The following is a 15,424-nucleotide window of genomic DNA, read 5'->3' on the forward strand; positions in this document are numbered from 1 at the left end:
AAGCAGCAGCTGTGGCACATTTGGGCTGGGAAGAGCAAAGAGAGCAGATTACAAGGGCCCGGAATGAGCCAACTTAGGAGAGGCAGTCCGAGCTCGGAGGAAGCGGAAGGAAGGAAGGAAGGAAGGAAGGAAGGCAGCCTCAGCGGTGACTGTCTAAAAAGGAGTGCCGGCAGGGGCGTACCTAGGGAAGAGGGGACCCGTGTTCATTCCTCTCTCTGGCGGTCCCCAGAGTGAGGGAGATAATGAAGAAAATAGGGAGGGGTGGAGCTGGAGGGCCTTCAGGAGATGGGGGCCCCGTGTTCTTTGAACTCTTTCGCTCAATTGTAGCTACGCCCGAGTGCCGGCGTGTGTGTCACATCTCCGTGAAGGCGACTCCCTTAGACACCACATGCAGGGGAAGGGCAAGTCGTGGCAGGAGTTGGGCAGGACTCACTCGGAAAGCACACACCAGCCCATGACCTTGCCCACCCCAAATGGCCCCAGCCCTTGGACTCTGCTCATCTGTCCTTGCTGCCCGCCCTTATTTCTACAACGGGGACAGCTGATGTCATCTTCTGAGGCCTTCCTCCCAGCCCCTTCTCTTCCAGGAAGCCTTCAGCGTAGCCCCTTGCTCCCTCCAACCTGAATAACTATAGACCTGTCTCTAACCCTCCCTTTCTGGGCAAGGTGCTAGAACATGTGACTGCATCCCAGCTACAGAGGGTCTTGGATGATGCTGGATATAGCAGCATCCTGAAACTGCCTTGGTAGCTCTAGTGGACAACCTATGAGGGGAGCTAGACAGTGGGAGTGCGTTCTGTTGGACCTCTCAGCGGCATTCAATACCATCGATATCCATGGTATCCTTCTGGACCGCTTCCTGAGTATAGAAATCGGAGATGCTGCTTTGGAGTGGCTTTGATCCTTTGCGGGGGGGGGGGTGGCCCTCTGTTTCATGTGCTGACAATGAGGGTGGCTTGGCTGTCGTGCATGCAGGACGGGGCCTTCTCAGTAATTGCTCCCAGACTCTGGAATGCTGACCTGGTGGCCATCCGCTCCTCAGTCTCCATCACAGTTTTTAGAAAGCATGTGAAATCTTGGCTTTTTACCCAGGCAATATATGATCATTCCTATTGCTGCTGCTTTGTATCTTCTATGGTTATATTGTTCTTGTTTTTTTAACTCAGATCTGCATTTTTATATTCTAGCTATTTTAATTGTGTCATTTTTGTAGTCTTGTTTTAAGTCTTGCGTGAACTGACTTGAGAATGTTTTAATGACAGGCGGTATAGAAATTTAACCAACCATCCATCCAACCCAAGTGTGCTGGATCCACACTTGCTCCTCTCCATCTGGTCGTATCCCTGCCTCTCTCTTTGTCCCGTACGGCTGCAATCTAGAGATGCTAGGAGCAGGGAATCTCCCTCTCTATCTGTTTCACTCAGGCTAACTTGGGGCCAAGTGGCAGGGCCAGGGAGCTCTCAGGAGCCAGTTCCTCATGGGCTGCTGACTCCCGTGAAATCTCCTCTTTTTAGGCAAGATTCCAGCAGCTTCTGATGTAGGCCCGGGACAAGAGGACATGTGGCTCAGTTGTCTGAAGGAGGAAAGGGGTCCCTCCGCAGTATCCCTTGTACCAGCATAGTTGCCGAGGGAATTTTCGTGTCTGCTAAGACACGCCATTAAGATGTGATATAGCTCACTGGGTGTTCAGTGCTTGGCAGCTGATCTGTTTTGTATTCAGACTATTGGCCACTTCCAACCGTTTTGGGAGGGGTGGGATGTCACTAAGTGAGCAGAACCTGCCGAGCACTACCTAGGCGATGCCATGCTCTGAAGCTCTCCCTTGCTGGTCTTCATCGGCGTCTTGACTTTTTCTGGAATGACTAAGGTAGTGGTGGAGTCTGCAAAGGAATCCTGCTCATTCCATTCCTAGAGGAAGGGACAAAGAGGCGCATTCAGAACTCAGCTCGGTGATAAAACAACTCACAGCAAATGTCTTTTGCCAGTTCCCAGAAATACCAAGGTGCACTCACCAGCGTGTCTGATTCATTGATGCTGTCATCTGTGTTTTTACTCCGGGGGGGTTTCATTTTGTCCCCCATGGATGCTTCCATCTGGAACAAAGAGCAAGCTGTGGTGAGAAAGGGCAGCACAGCGAGGGAGCAAGGCAAGCTGGGACTATGAATGGGCACATTTGCAATCGTTGTTTGAGGCAGGTCGGAAATCAAGATCCTTCAACTGCCTGGCCGCACTGTGAATGACAGCACTGGGCCCCTGGCAGAGGAAGGAAAGCATCCCACAGATCTCCAGAAAACCCAAGCAGGTTTCTAGCCCTCAAGGTTATACAGCTGGGCAAGGCACTAGTCTTTAGCAGACTCTCCAGTGCTGGCAGAAGCCAATTCTCCAACTTCTGTTTTCTGCTAATCCTTGTCTGCACTTTTCACAGTACAGCCAATCACAAGTAACATCACCAGACCCGTTAGCCAGATCCCTCATTTCCCTTACCCCAGGCAACCAATTTAAAGCAGCAGACCCAAACATCTCTGAAGTGGCTGGAGCCCTGAGTAGGTGGAACCAGTTTGGGTGGCACCACTGGAAGAACAGATGAATCAGCCCAAGACTACTAATTATAAAGCACTTGGTGTCCCTGGAGTATGAGGACGTTCATATTAGGTAGTCTTTGCGAACAGACACTTCAGGTATGCTTGCAAGCTGTTCAACAATGAATCACACACACAAAAAAGCAGCAACTATGGCTGACCCCAATACATTCTCAGCCCTTGTGTGTAAGTTCCATATTAGGGTCCTTGGTCCCACTTCCCCACAGGCAATCAACATCCCAGGGGGCCCCAACACTGCATCACACAACTGCGTCATCACCTCATGCCGCTGTTACACCCAGGCAAACCTCAACCCTCTGCACACTTCACCCCTTAGACAAACAGGAATACAGGTGCATACAAGCACATGCGGCTGAGGCAGATAAGGGTTTATCCTTGCTCTGCAAACAGCAAGCCGACAGATAAGTATTATCCATGCCTGGCAGGCGGGCTGGTTCTATCCACTTGAGACGGGGCTACTGTATAGCCAGCTACTGGCCCCCAACAATGGCTCTCCCCAATCTAATCCCCACACTGACACCGAATACTGCAATGCCTCCTGGACCAAGCCAGCTGGGTTTCCTTCACGGCAGCCGATACGGCGGGACAATTCGGGTTCCTCTTGTGACTTACTGGGCTGGTGGCATCTTTCCCGAGGCTCCCTTTGCTGTTAAGGCTGCCGATTTCAGTCTGGGAGCTGGACTGGGACATCCCCTCAAAGAAAGGCCTGGAAAGGAAGAGAGCAGTGAAATTAGGGAGGGAGGTGGGAGGGGAGGACAGTGGATGGGGAGAACGTCAAAAGGCAAATAATGGGCGAGGGAGAAAGAAAGGAAGGAGTTGGGATCAAAGTTGGGATCAAAGCCCTTCGCCATGGCTTTCTTCCATAGAAGATCAATGTTCTGCTCCTCCCTTTGAAAGGCTGGAATTTGACACTGGGTAGTGCGATGGTGGCAGGGAACAACCTGTTTGAACTCTCCATTCAGCTGTCATCAGTTAAAAGAAAAACCAAACTCCTGTGTCTGTTGCCGAGTCCTCCTCCTTCCTGAGGCGGCAGATAAAACACTCCCTGGTCCAAGGGAAATGGCAGGTTGCTTACCTGTAACTTGGGTTCTTCTAGTGCTCATCTATGCTCTTACACGATTGGGCTTTGCGCCTGTGCAGAGACCTCGTCGGAACTGTCCAGGCTAGTTTCTCTCTTAGATAGGTGGTAGCCCCTCCCCTTCCTGTGGTCCATAGGACCTAGGGAACTAGAGAGGGGAGGTTGCGTGGGCATGCAAGAGCTCAGATGACCCCTAGAAGAACCCAAGTTACCTGACGTTCTTCGACAGGGTCTCTGTGCTTTACACGATTGGGCGCACAGCAAGCTGCACCCAGTGAAAATCTTAGCAGGAGGTGGGAGTCATGCGAAGAGCAACTGTAGGACGGCCAAGCCAAAGGCCACATCCCTTCTAGAGCAGACATCAAGGGCATCAGGTGGAATAAAGGAGTGAGGAGATGTCCAAGTAGCGGCCTGGCAAATAACATCAAGTGGGACAGCCCTATCAAAGGCCGCTGAGAATGTCCTCTGATAGGGGAAGGCATCTCTTTTTTGGCTAGTTGGCAGGATAACATAGTCTTGACCACCCATCTGGTCTGTGACGATGCCACCTTGCCCTTCTTTGGTCCAGTATGGGTTTCCCAGAGAAACACCTTCTGTTGTGGGAGCCTGACCGGCCTTCAGCAGACGTATCCAACACCCATTTCACCACATCAAGCTCGGGGGGGTTGGGAGAGTTGCCGGGCTTCAATTATGTGGGTAGGATAAACAGGCACCAGAAAGGCTTATGGGCAAGCCATGCAGGCTGCCGTCGGGAGGATTCCTCTTGGCACAGCTGCCAGGGCTGTAACACAATCCAGTCACAACTGCACTTCTGTTTAAGAGCTAACCACTAAGATTATTCCATGAGAGCAGGGAGGGGGGAGAAATGCCAGACCCCATTTCGGAAGGAGCAAGCTGCTCTCTTTCCTCTGCAGCCAGAAAGGGCTCAAGGAAACAAGAGGGGCCGGCCAGAGAGCTGGGTGGGTTGGCAACGATGCTGGAAGAGAAGATTCTTCCCTGGAAGGGAGCCCAGAGGAAGATGGTTTCCCATGACGTGCAAACTTTCCTTTTCCTTTTCCCAGCCACACGCACAGGCTTTGCGGATTCCATGCAGTCACCCAAATACTGCAGGAGATGGATTGTTAAATATTTTTTTAAAAAAAGAGACTCAAGCTAAGGTCCAGAGACACTCTGCCATTTAAAAAAAGGGTCCTCAAGAAGCAAAGAGAAGGAAGAGCACCTCTTTCCCCAAAGACCTGGGAGACGGGTTGGCAAGGCAGGGGCTGACGGACTCCCGCCACAGGCAGCTGGGTGCCACTCTCCAAGGCCTGGCCACTGGGACAAATGCTCCCCTAATGGATGCTGCCAGCCTGGTAGCTGCCTCGTGGCGACCCATTTGGTGCTGTAGACACCACCCACCCCAGTCACGAACATGGCAGCCGCTTTGGAAGAGGCCACAGCTCAGGGGTCGAGCATCTGCTTTGCACGCAGAAGGTCCTCGCTTCAGCCCTTGGCAAGATCTCCAGGCAGGGCTGGGACAGACCTCCTGCCTGAAACCTTGGAGAGCTGCTGCCAGTCCGTGTAGACAACCCTGAGCTCGATGGGCCAAGGGTCTGACTCCATATGGGGCAGCTTCCTCTGTTCCCAACAGTGCCTTAGCACAGTCACCAGGGCCTCAAGGTTCCCTCGCAGAGGAAGGAGTTTGGTAGAACAAGAGCAGCCCAGCAGATGGCTGAATGTGTCGCCCAGGAATTCTGGCTCTCCACTCCCACCTCCTGGGGCCAGCCCAGCCCAGCCTCCCTCCCTCCACTTACTTGAGCTTTGGCTTTGGCGTGCTGAGGATGCTCTCCGTGTCCTCCATCTCAGGGCCGCTGTCGCTGGGGTTGTACATCTCCAGGCTGTCGTAGAGCTCGTCCAGGTCCTCCTCAACCTCCCGAATCTGCTCCCGGGACACATGCTCCAGCCCAAAGCCGACCTGTTTGGGAAAGGCTCGGCAGTCAGCGGCCTCAAGGTCACACGGCTTCCCATCATCCACAGGGGGGCCGGCCTCCTCCGCTTCTTACACAAGCAACTTCTCGTTCAGGTGCTTCGAACCGAGGGGGGTTTGGAACAGGCTCCAGTTTGCCATGAGGAGATCGCGGTGACCTCATTTCCAAACCGTTTCACTTGGAAACCATGAGCAGCAGCTTGTCTCTTTTCTTCTGTATCACGGACAGGAAACACCACCTCTTCTGGGCTTCCTCCCCACACAGAGAACAGCGAGCGAGGCATGACATCCTAGTCCGCAGCCAGCCCTGCCCCATCCGATCGCCAAGCTCTGGGCCAGAGGGGGAAGTGGCCCCGCTACCAACCCGAGGGGACAGAAGCAAGGTCCCTCCAGTTGTCCCAGCCCAGCCCACCGAAAGTGCCAATAATCCTGCGACTCCCACATAAATCCACATGCAAGATCACACACACACGGCCAGCTAGATTGCCTATGTGCATATGTCACCCCTTTGTTAGCCAGGGTTTCAAGGGAATCACAGCGTGGGGGCGGGGGGGAGAGTTGCAGGCCTACAAGACAGCGGCACCTACCTCATCCGAGACTTTGAACCTCTTCAGCAAAGCCACAAACTTCTGCTTAATATTTGGCTGCTGTGAAAAAGAGGGACCATTTACTCGTTAAGAAGGCAATCCACCAAGCGACGAGCAGAGACACCAGCAGGGCCCTCTCGGCGCAGCAGCAGGGCCAATGCCAATGCTGAGAGGGCCAGAGGCTCTCCTAGGCCGACGGTAGCCACACGGAGCACAAAACTCTCCCGACAACCTCTCCTCCCAGCCTGCACCCTCAGAGCGCCTCACGGCAGCAGATCTTCCAGAACACCGTGACGTGCGCCGTGAGCCCACAGAGATGGCACCAACCACGGAGGATCGAGCAGGGCAGCACCCAGAATGCCCATCTCTGCAGAACCACTCCGCATCCCACCAGCCCTCCCTCCCAGCCCTGCTTAGCTTGCAACCCTGCCGGGAGAGGTGTGAATATTTCATGAAGGCAGCTCCACAAGTCAGGGCTCCAGAGCCTCGTCTTCACCGTTAAGCATTACGGAGCAATGCATCCCGTCTGCAGGAGGCGGTACAGGCGCTCCATTGAGGAGAAAGCCAGGCGAGGGAGTGAGGCTGCCCGGAAACGCTGCCTCTCCCCACAGAGGTGTGGGAGCTTGGTGGTGTGCTAATAGCTTTCCCCGTGTACTCTCAGGCACTCTTCTCCAGCTAGCCCGTGTCGGGTGCCGAGAACGAGCAGCTCGGAGCATGCCGCCTACGGGACTTGGTCAGACCAGCTGCTGAAACAGTTCCAGGGCTTGGCACAGATGCCCCCTCCCTCTCCTCAAATGCAGCCCTGCGGGTCACGGGGTGCTTTCTTAGGGCTTGGGCCGGGAAACTGGTCCTCCGCAAAGGCATTCACACTGCCTTTCGAGTCTTCCACAGAGAAGCTAGGGCTTCACAAAAAGGACAGACAACTGGATGTCCCAGAGCGAGATCAGAGTCTCGCAGGACCACCACTTGGCCTCAGAGGGGCTCTTACCCCCGGACTTCTGGGCTGAAGTCCAGGTCCTCCACACTTGGGGGCCCCCAAATCCTCTTTCGTCTGCCCCAGGTGAGACGGTTGCCATGCCACCAGCCCACACTGCGCCCGGGGGGGGGGGGGGCCTGGCTGAGCATCACTGTGACCTGCATTGAGCACCTGAGCATGACCTCTGCTTTAGAGGCAGAGGGGGGAAAGGGGAAAGAAATATATGGGGTGGGAATATGTTATGTTGTGTGTCAAAATGTTTCTGCTCATGCATATTTGCTTTATATTTTAATTTAATTTAAATTTAATTTATTCGATTTCTATACCACCCATCCAAAAATGGCTCAGGGTGGTATATAGTCTTATATTCTTACATTCTTGTGAGTTCAGTTGCTCTTTATGCCCTCAAGAACTCACGTGTTAAAAATCCCGTGTGTGTCGGTGGATGACACTTAACTTGCAGCGGGCGGGGGGGGGGTGCGGCGGCTCCAAAGGCCTTTAGGTCCAGGCTCCAAAATCACCTAACTGCACCGACTGCTGGTTCTTACCATGGGACCTTGTTGGCAGTGTGAGGGCCAGAGCCACCCCCCTCCAGCTTCTACTCCAAGCAGCCCTCCTCAAAAGAATGCTCCTGGCCAGGGTTTTACGAGGCTCAGAGCTGATCCACGGCCCGCATTAAGCCCGGCTCGAAAGGCTCACAGATGTCTGGGCTGAGCATCACCAGAAGTCCCAAGTCCTGCTGGCAGAGTCTGCATCTTGGCATCCCAGCCAGCCTGATTATAGCCACCCACGTAGGGAAGGCTAAGTGACAGCTTGGAAGACGAACAAGCAAGGCTCCCAATATACTGAGACAGCCAAAGGCACCAAACAGGAGCCGTTTAACCTCTGGCACACGGCAGAAACAGAGCTGCCCGCCGTCAGAAAAGGGGGGCTTGCTCTTCTCCGCAGCTGATGAGCTGCCTCCTCTTTCTCAAGGGGCCATCGTCACACAGTGGACCTCACCTATGCCTGGACTCTCTGAATTACCAAAGTGAAACATACAGGGTGGAAGAGAGGAGGAAGCAAAGTGGAAACGGGGCTGAAACTCCTCACGGGACAAACCTGCTTGTAATGCTACTCACCCGAGTGATGGCAGAAGCCGAGGTCAGTTTCCTTCTAGTTTTTTTCACCTTCCTAAGGTCCTCCTCTTCATAAAACAAATCCTACAGAGAGAAGGGCAGGAGCAAGCACTTTAGAACAAAAGCGTCACCCAGGACGCAAGCCATTCAGAGGACTCTCCAGAGGCAGGCACAATCTCAGCTCTCTCGCAGGCAACAGCCAGAGAGACCCAATCCGACATTGGGCTCGGACTCTTAATGGGCTGTGTAGTGCTACCGGTCTTCTTTCACTCAGCGGCCGGACCAGATCTCCGACTAGTCTGCGATGGTCGACACTGGCAAAACCTACGCAGGGAGCCTCTGCATTTGAGTCCCTTGCATTCACTGCGTTTTCTCTTTTATCCTGTAATTTGTTTGTTTCGTCTTATGTGTTTCAACTGGATGTTTTTATTGTTGTCGTGATGGAAGCCGGCCAGAGAACAATTTGTTAGGAGGCATAATAATCATTATTACAAAAATTTGGTTAGCTGCCTCGTAACAACATATGTCATCATTATCACCATGATCGACAGCACGGACTGGGAAAGGGTCAGCAGCGCTTGCCATCTACCTAACCTTTGTGGAGCCAGCCATCAGCGTTCAAAGCGCCGTGTCTCCACGCCACGCCCTTCTGCTACATTGCGCCCTTTTTAAATGGCTTCAGGGGGGACTGTGTGAGCAACTATTTCTGAGGCTCCTTTGTTTCCCAATTAGGTTCTTGCCCTTGGGTTAGCTTTTGTTCACCTTAAAAACCGAAACAAAACAGAAACTGTTTGAAAGCCTCTTATTGAGAACCTTTGTTGAAAGGGATATATGAATATCCATAGTAGTAGTAGTAGCAGTAGTAGTAAGTGAAAGGAGATGCTCACCTGCCCATGCAAGGGGTCATCACTCCCTTCCTGTTCAGAAGAGAAGCTCTCCTCCTCCTCCTCCGAGTAGTTGTCAATGTCAGGTGACCGATCTGGAAGACAATTGCCAGAAGCCACCGTGACTGATCTGCGACCAGGCATTATTGCTTTTCTGGCGTGGAACTGGAGCTAGACTGATGCATGGGGAGATCTTGGAACCAAGAGTGCACAAGCTCAGTCCAACTCAAGGCAAGGCGTCAACCACGTTTAATTCAGCAAGCGAGGGCTGCCCCGCCCCCTCCCTTCTCACATGTCACCTTGCCCCTGTGCACACCGATGCTAGAGAGCCCAATAGCGAGTCCCAGGACAAACACAGGGGTGTTTGCGTAAATATCCTCTTGCAGCATGTCAGCTTAGGACTTTAATTCAGCAGGAACACCAGCAATGGTCTGCTCCCGTTCACATGGTCTTAGAGATACTCCACCATGCTTTTGGGCTGGGGGGTGTTCCAGCATTATTTATTTAGTTATTCATTTAAAATATTCCTATACCGCCCAAAACTTGCGTCTCTGATACAATAGAATCGGATACAATGCCAGCAATTCTGGGCCACAACTGAGGAACATGGCCTCTCCCCCATCTTCAGGAAGCACCCAGAGGGATCCCATCTGCATTTAAAACTCTCATTCAGATTGTCAGCTCGGGTCTGCCCAGCCAGCTTCAGAAGCTATGGAAATCATTGCACTTGCATAGCCCCCCTGGGCGCATTCAGACTTGATTTTTCTCATTCAGACTGACAGCTAATCAGTCCTCCGTGGGGCTGAGGCTTATAAGCAAAGTAGCAGAACTGAAGATGCACAACTGCCCTATTGGGCCCATCAAATGGTCTGTCAAGGCCAATACATGGGCCCCCGCAAAGCGTCAGACTCTGGGTATCTGGGAGGAAGCAATTAGTGAGAAAGGTGGGGAGAATATAGAGCAGAATACAGAGCAGAGAAACGTTGCCCAATGATCCTGCATTCAGGACAAGCCAGTCAAAAAGCAGAGGCTTCTCTCTCCCTCAACCGAAAACGTCCTTGCAACAGGCAAACGACTCCCAACCATTCTAGTCTTCCGTGCCCTGGGAAGTATGGCACCTTCCATACCTCCATGTGTGGCACCTCTGAGGCCCCTTTGGAGGCTGGGTAGGGTACACACCAAATACTTATTATTATTATTTTTAAATCTGTCCGAGTTTACTCTACACATTTTCAGGAGAGCTTCACCTATTACATATGACCTCCTTCGCCACCACAAAGAGCACACCACCAATCGTTTTCCACATTATGAGTGTAGAACTCTGGAACCTGCCACCCTGGAGCGTCAAGTGATGACTTCATCTCGGTTCCCGGCTCTCTCTCTCTCTCTCTCGCATCTGGTCACTCACAATGTTGCTGGTAATAAACCCAAATATCAGGATAAATCCAACACGGAGCCTACATCTCCATCCGTTTCCCTAGCAACCAGATTTATTGCCCAGGCAGCCATCCGGGAGCACGCACGTCGTAAAGCAGAGAATACCAAGACAGAAGGCTAAATATAGTCATGTTGGAAGGAATTAGGCTGGATTGTCAAAACAAGGCACAGCGCAAGTGGACGTTGCTGAGCCGAGGCTCCAAGAAGCTCTGGGGTGGTTCTCTGGCAAGTCACACACGTTGAGATGGGCGACCCAGCATTCCCCTGCCCCACAGGTTGCTAAGCAGTAGCTGTGCACCGGTGATCTCATCTGCTCGGCAGGAGAGCTGGCATCGCCCCAACATGGCTGGAATGAACAGGGGTGTTCTTCCCCTACCAAGACCTCTCTTGTCAAAACTTTATGCCAAAATATGTATGCAACACACAAGAGATGAAACTTCCTTAGGGACACAGGAAGCTGCCTTATACCGAGTCAGACCATTGGTCCATCTAGCTCAGTACTGTCGACCCAGACTGGCAGCGGCTTCATCACTGTTGCAGGCAGGAGCCTCTCTCAGCCCTATCTTGGAGATGCCAGGAAAGGAGCTTGCAATCTTATGCATGCAAGCATACAGGTGCTCTTCAACTTAGCTGGGCCCCATCCCCTAAGGTAGGGCTGCTCAACATTGGCCCCTCCTGCAGATGCTGGCCTACAACTCCCATAATCCCTGGCTATCGGCCACTGTGGCTGGGGATTGTGGGAGTTGTAGTCCAAAAACAGCTAGGGGTGTCTTAAGTTGGACAGGCCTGCCCTAAGGGGAATATCTTACAGTGCTCACACATGGAGTCTCCCATTCAAATGCAACCAGGGCAGACCCTGCTTAGCAAAGGGGACAATTCATGCTTGCTACCACAAAGACCAGCTCTTATGCCTAGCCAGCTGAGTACTGTCTACTGTAAAGGTTGCCAGTGGACCAAGGTCTCAGGAAAGGGTCCTAACCAGCCTAAGACAGAGACACCTCCCCCCCCACTAAGGACTGAACCCAGGACCTTCTGAAAGCAAAGACTGTGCTCTACCACTGAATGGTGGCCCGGCTCATCAGCACAAGCAAGATGGGTACCAACATGCAAGCACTATAGAACAGAAAGCCACATTGGATAAGTGGGCAGGACAGCCTGATAATTCACCAGATCACAGGGCTAGATGGTCCAAGGCACATTTACTGCTCCCAAACTAAGCCAGTTTAATAAGTGTATTTCTGCTCCCACAGAACCACAGGAATGCCCAGAGTCCTCTGTAGAAAGAGATTCTTATGCTCCTTCACCAAAATACCTAAACATTTAGGTGTGTGGTAGGAAACAGAAGCAATGGTCTGTGGCCAGAATTACAGTCTGCAGATCCTTGCAGAAAAGATAACAAACCAGTGTTCCATAAGTACAGCTTTGCCAAATCAGGCCCATCTAGTCCAGCATTCCTTTTCCCACAGTGGCCCACCAGATGCCTCTGGGAAGCCATAGGCAAGAGGTGAGGGCATGTCCTCTCTCCTACTGTTGCTGCCCTGCAACTGGGATTCGGAGGTAGCCTATCGTCATCAAGACTAGTAGCCACTGATAGACCCATCTTCCATGGATTTGTCTAGGCCCCTTTTAAAGCCATCCAAGCTGATGGCTTTCACCACATCCTGTGGCAGAGAATTCCATCAATTAATTATGTGCTGTGTGAAAAAGTACTTCCTTCTGTTGGTCTAAATTTCTTGGCCATCAGTTTCATGGGATGATTCCTGGTTCTGGTGTTGTGAAGGAGGGAGAAAAATCTCTCTCTCTCTCCACTCCATACATAGTTTTGTAGATATCTATCATGTCTTCCCTCAGTCGTCTTTTTTCTAAACTAAAAAGCCACAGATGTTGTCGCCTTGCCTCTTAAGGAAGATGCTCCAGGCCACTGATCATCTTGGTTGCCCTCTTCTGCACCTTCTGTTAATGTTAAATCTGAACATTTCAAATCTGCTTTAGAATTTCTGGGTGGTGAACCCTTCAATCTACTTAGACAGAAATAAAAGGAAATAAAAGTGACTTTAAAAGGCTCTTGGCTTGATATAAATATCCACGATAAGCAGAACTACCACATCAGGAAACCGGAAACAATGCAGTTTGGTTCCAAGTTGCAGAGCAAATGGATGGTGGGGAGAGTCTGCCTGTATTAGAAAGGCCTGCAGTGCTCCACGTATAGCTGGTAGTTGACAGCCGTCATCAACAGACTGCCTCCTGGCAGTACATGTCAGCTACTGGGATTGCTCAGAAGCCAAGGAATGTATTGACAAGATCTCTCCTTACCTGATAATTTTGATTTGAGCCCTTCATGGTCGATCGGCTGGCTGGACAGAGAATAGATTTTAATCTCGGCAACAGGGACTGAAACGTCTTTCACGTTGCTGTGGAGTCCAAGCACCAGGGCTCCTTCACTTGGATGCTGCATAACCTGGAGAAGGAACACGGCGTCATCTCAGGGGAGCACACAGAAAGCTTAAACAAACGGAGCTAAGTGGTTAGAGCACCCCATCTCATTTCCTAGAAGTTGGAGGGCCAAAAAACCAAAAACACAAACAAAAACGGGAGTGGGCAAGGATACCAGCTAACTGTCCATCAGTCTAGAAAAAAAGTTTGTCACAGTCAGAAGTCGGATTGAGACCAAAGCAAAAAGATCAGTCCGAGATGGGACGGAGCAAGAAGTATGTGCTTGAAAAATTCCTTCTTCCTGCTGTCTCTCTCCAGCCTTCACCAAGCACAGTACTGCTGGGGGCCGGCAGCTGACAGTGTTCTCTCTAATTTCCTTCATCTGTGTGCGGAATGAGTTTTGTTCTGGGTGGCAGTATCATGTGCACACTTGCATTCAGAGTGGGGCCTTCCTGATTCAACCTGAGCGGGATCTCAAAGGAACTGAGTGGACATCCAAAAACGTGTGAGCGTGCGCATACGCGCATACACACACACACACACGCGTGCCTTAAAGGGAACAGTGGTGGATGAACAAGCCAACAAGCCTTGGGCATCCCCTACCCACTTGCAAGGCAAGGCTTGCCAGCCTCCAAACCCACTCTGCTCCCCAAAGATGCATTCCAAGTGCAAGGTTGGGAAGCAGGCTCCATGACAGACCTTGAGATCCCCAAGAGAGGCGCACAAAAAAAACCCCTAGCTGCTTAAGGCACTTTAAGCAACTTTACGGGTACCCACCACTGCCAGTGGGCATGCATCGAGAGGCTACGCAGCCACTTTTAGTCCACTTATGAGGGTGGCAGGAATCGGGGTTATCCCAGCTTCACTGTCCAAATCCACATCTCTCCAAACCCATTTTGTACGCATGCATGTTTATGCACATGTCTATGCACTTTCATCACTGTTTGAGACAACCTGGGGAAAATGAAAGGATTCCCACTTTCCTGACAAGAGATTTTGGTAGGGGATATTAGGAAATTTCACCAGCGCCATCGACTTGGCAGAAAGAGCTCAAGCCATCTCCACTTGCCTTACCTCAGCCATGTTGATAAGTCCCACGGCTAGGGTTTTGTAGCCCAGAATGGTCCTGTTTTTGTAGCGCTTCCTCCGTTGCAGCATGATCTGCAGCTTGTTAGCATCTCGCTTCAGGAAGTGGGGGTACTGCAAGAGGAACCCAAAGGAAGTGACATGCAAATCGGCAGCAGACCAAACTCGTACAGTAAGCAACTAGTCCCATCGTGAGGAGAGCAGACGGAAAGGTACACTTTTACTAGTCCCAGCTGAGTCAACAAACTGCAAGGTTTCCAGCTCTTTGCCAAGCAAAGAGAACGCAGCACTCCTCTGCACCTATTTGGGGAATCAATGGCACACCAAGAAGGTCCCAGAGAGAGCTTAGGAGCAGGCCTGTCAGCCAAGCCGCCCTGCTTTGATCCCAAAACGTCACATCCCTCCTGGCAATGATCCTCGTCAGATCAGCAGGGAGCCCATTTCAAACAGCTTCAAGTGAGGCTGCATATGCCTGGCGTGCAATGTGCTATCTACATGTTTCATGTCTTCAGAAGGATGGCATTGCCATGGGAAACACTGGAAGCTTTAGGAGAGGGATGTCCCATCAGCCTGCTGACTAGGGTCAGGAAGCGCTGCAGGAGCAGTTGCTGTGTTGAGGTACGAGGCAGATGGGACAGGGTCCAAAATGGACCCAGTAAACACACAATTCAACATTTTGCTTTCCTAATGAACACAGCTCCAAGAGAAATGGTCGGAACTAGTCTCGAAAAAGGCCCTGGTTGAAATGAAGAGCTCCTCCTCACACCTAGAATCCATTCCCTCTTGGCTGGTCAAGCATACCAGCATTAACTAGCCAGGGGAGAAGGACAGCACAGAAGTCCTGTCTGATGCATCTTAGATAAACTTTTCAAATGCTTTAAAAGCTTCATTCGTACGCTGAGCGTCAATGAAGCTAAACAATGCAGTCCAGAATGCATACAATTTATACAGTGCTCCACAGGCCCAGAGCCTTCGCCTCCTTTGTGCTGGGAAATGGCTATGTATGCAGTGCAAAAGCAAAAAAGGTTGATGTTTTCCCTGGAGGAAAGGGGAGGGGAAACAGCCTGGAAAGCTATCTTCAACACATGACAAGAGCATCACATGCAGATCGGAAAATCGACCATGCTAGGCATCCAGTGGGAAGAGTGTGGGATCCTAGGCGGAGGGCGGTATGGCTGCAAGCAGATTTCACATTTCACAGCTCTCTTCCCTCAAAAATCTCCAAGCACTTCACACAGTTTTCAAGATTGCCACAGGTA

General features: G+C 51.5%; 1 protein-coding gene across 4 annotated transcripts in view; it reads right to left on the reverse strand.

The window, feature by feature from the left end:
• Positions 1–15,424, reverse strand: part of PACS1 (phosphofurin acidic cluster sorting protein 1) — a 69,565-nt gene that overhangs the window by 17,673 nt on the left and 36,468 nt on the right. For 3 of the 4 annotated variants that reach the window (XM_053278602.1, XM_053278604.1, XM_053278605.1), the window contains exons 4-12: positions 14,154–14,279; positions 12,960–13,104; positions 9,213–9,304; positions 8,329–8,409; positions 6,232–6,291; positions 5,472–5,632; positions 3,213–3,306; positions 2,013–2,093; positions 1,793–1,908 (exon numbers count right to left, since the gene is read on the reverse strand). In XM_053278602.1, coding sequence (XP_053134577.1) covers positions 1,793–1,908; positions 2,013–2,093; positions 3,213–3,306; positions 5,472–5,632; positions 6,232–6,291; positions 8,329–8,409; positions 9,213–9,304; positions 12,960–13,104; positions 14,154–14,279 — 956 coding nt within the window. The remainder of the gene's footprint in view (positions 1–1,792; positions 1,909–2,012; positions 2,094–3,212; positions 3,307–5,471; positions 5,633–6,231; positions 6,292–8,328; positions 8,410–9,212; positions 9,305–12,959; positions 13,105–14,153; positions 14,280–15,424) is intronic. The other variant, XM_053278603.1, reaches the window with a different exon arrangement.

The sequence above is a fragment of the Hemicordylus capensis genome, chromosome 14 (assembly GCF_027244095.1).
Source record: "Hemicordylus capensis ecotype Gifberg chromosome 14, rHemCap1.1.pri, whole genome shotgun sequence".
Lineage (NCBI taxonomy): Eukaryota > Metazoa > Chordata > Lepidosauria > Squamata > Cordylidae > Hemicordylus > Hemicordylus capensis.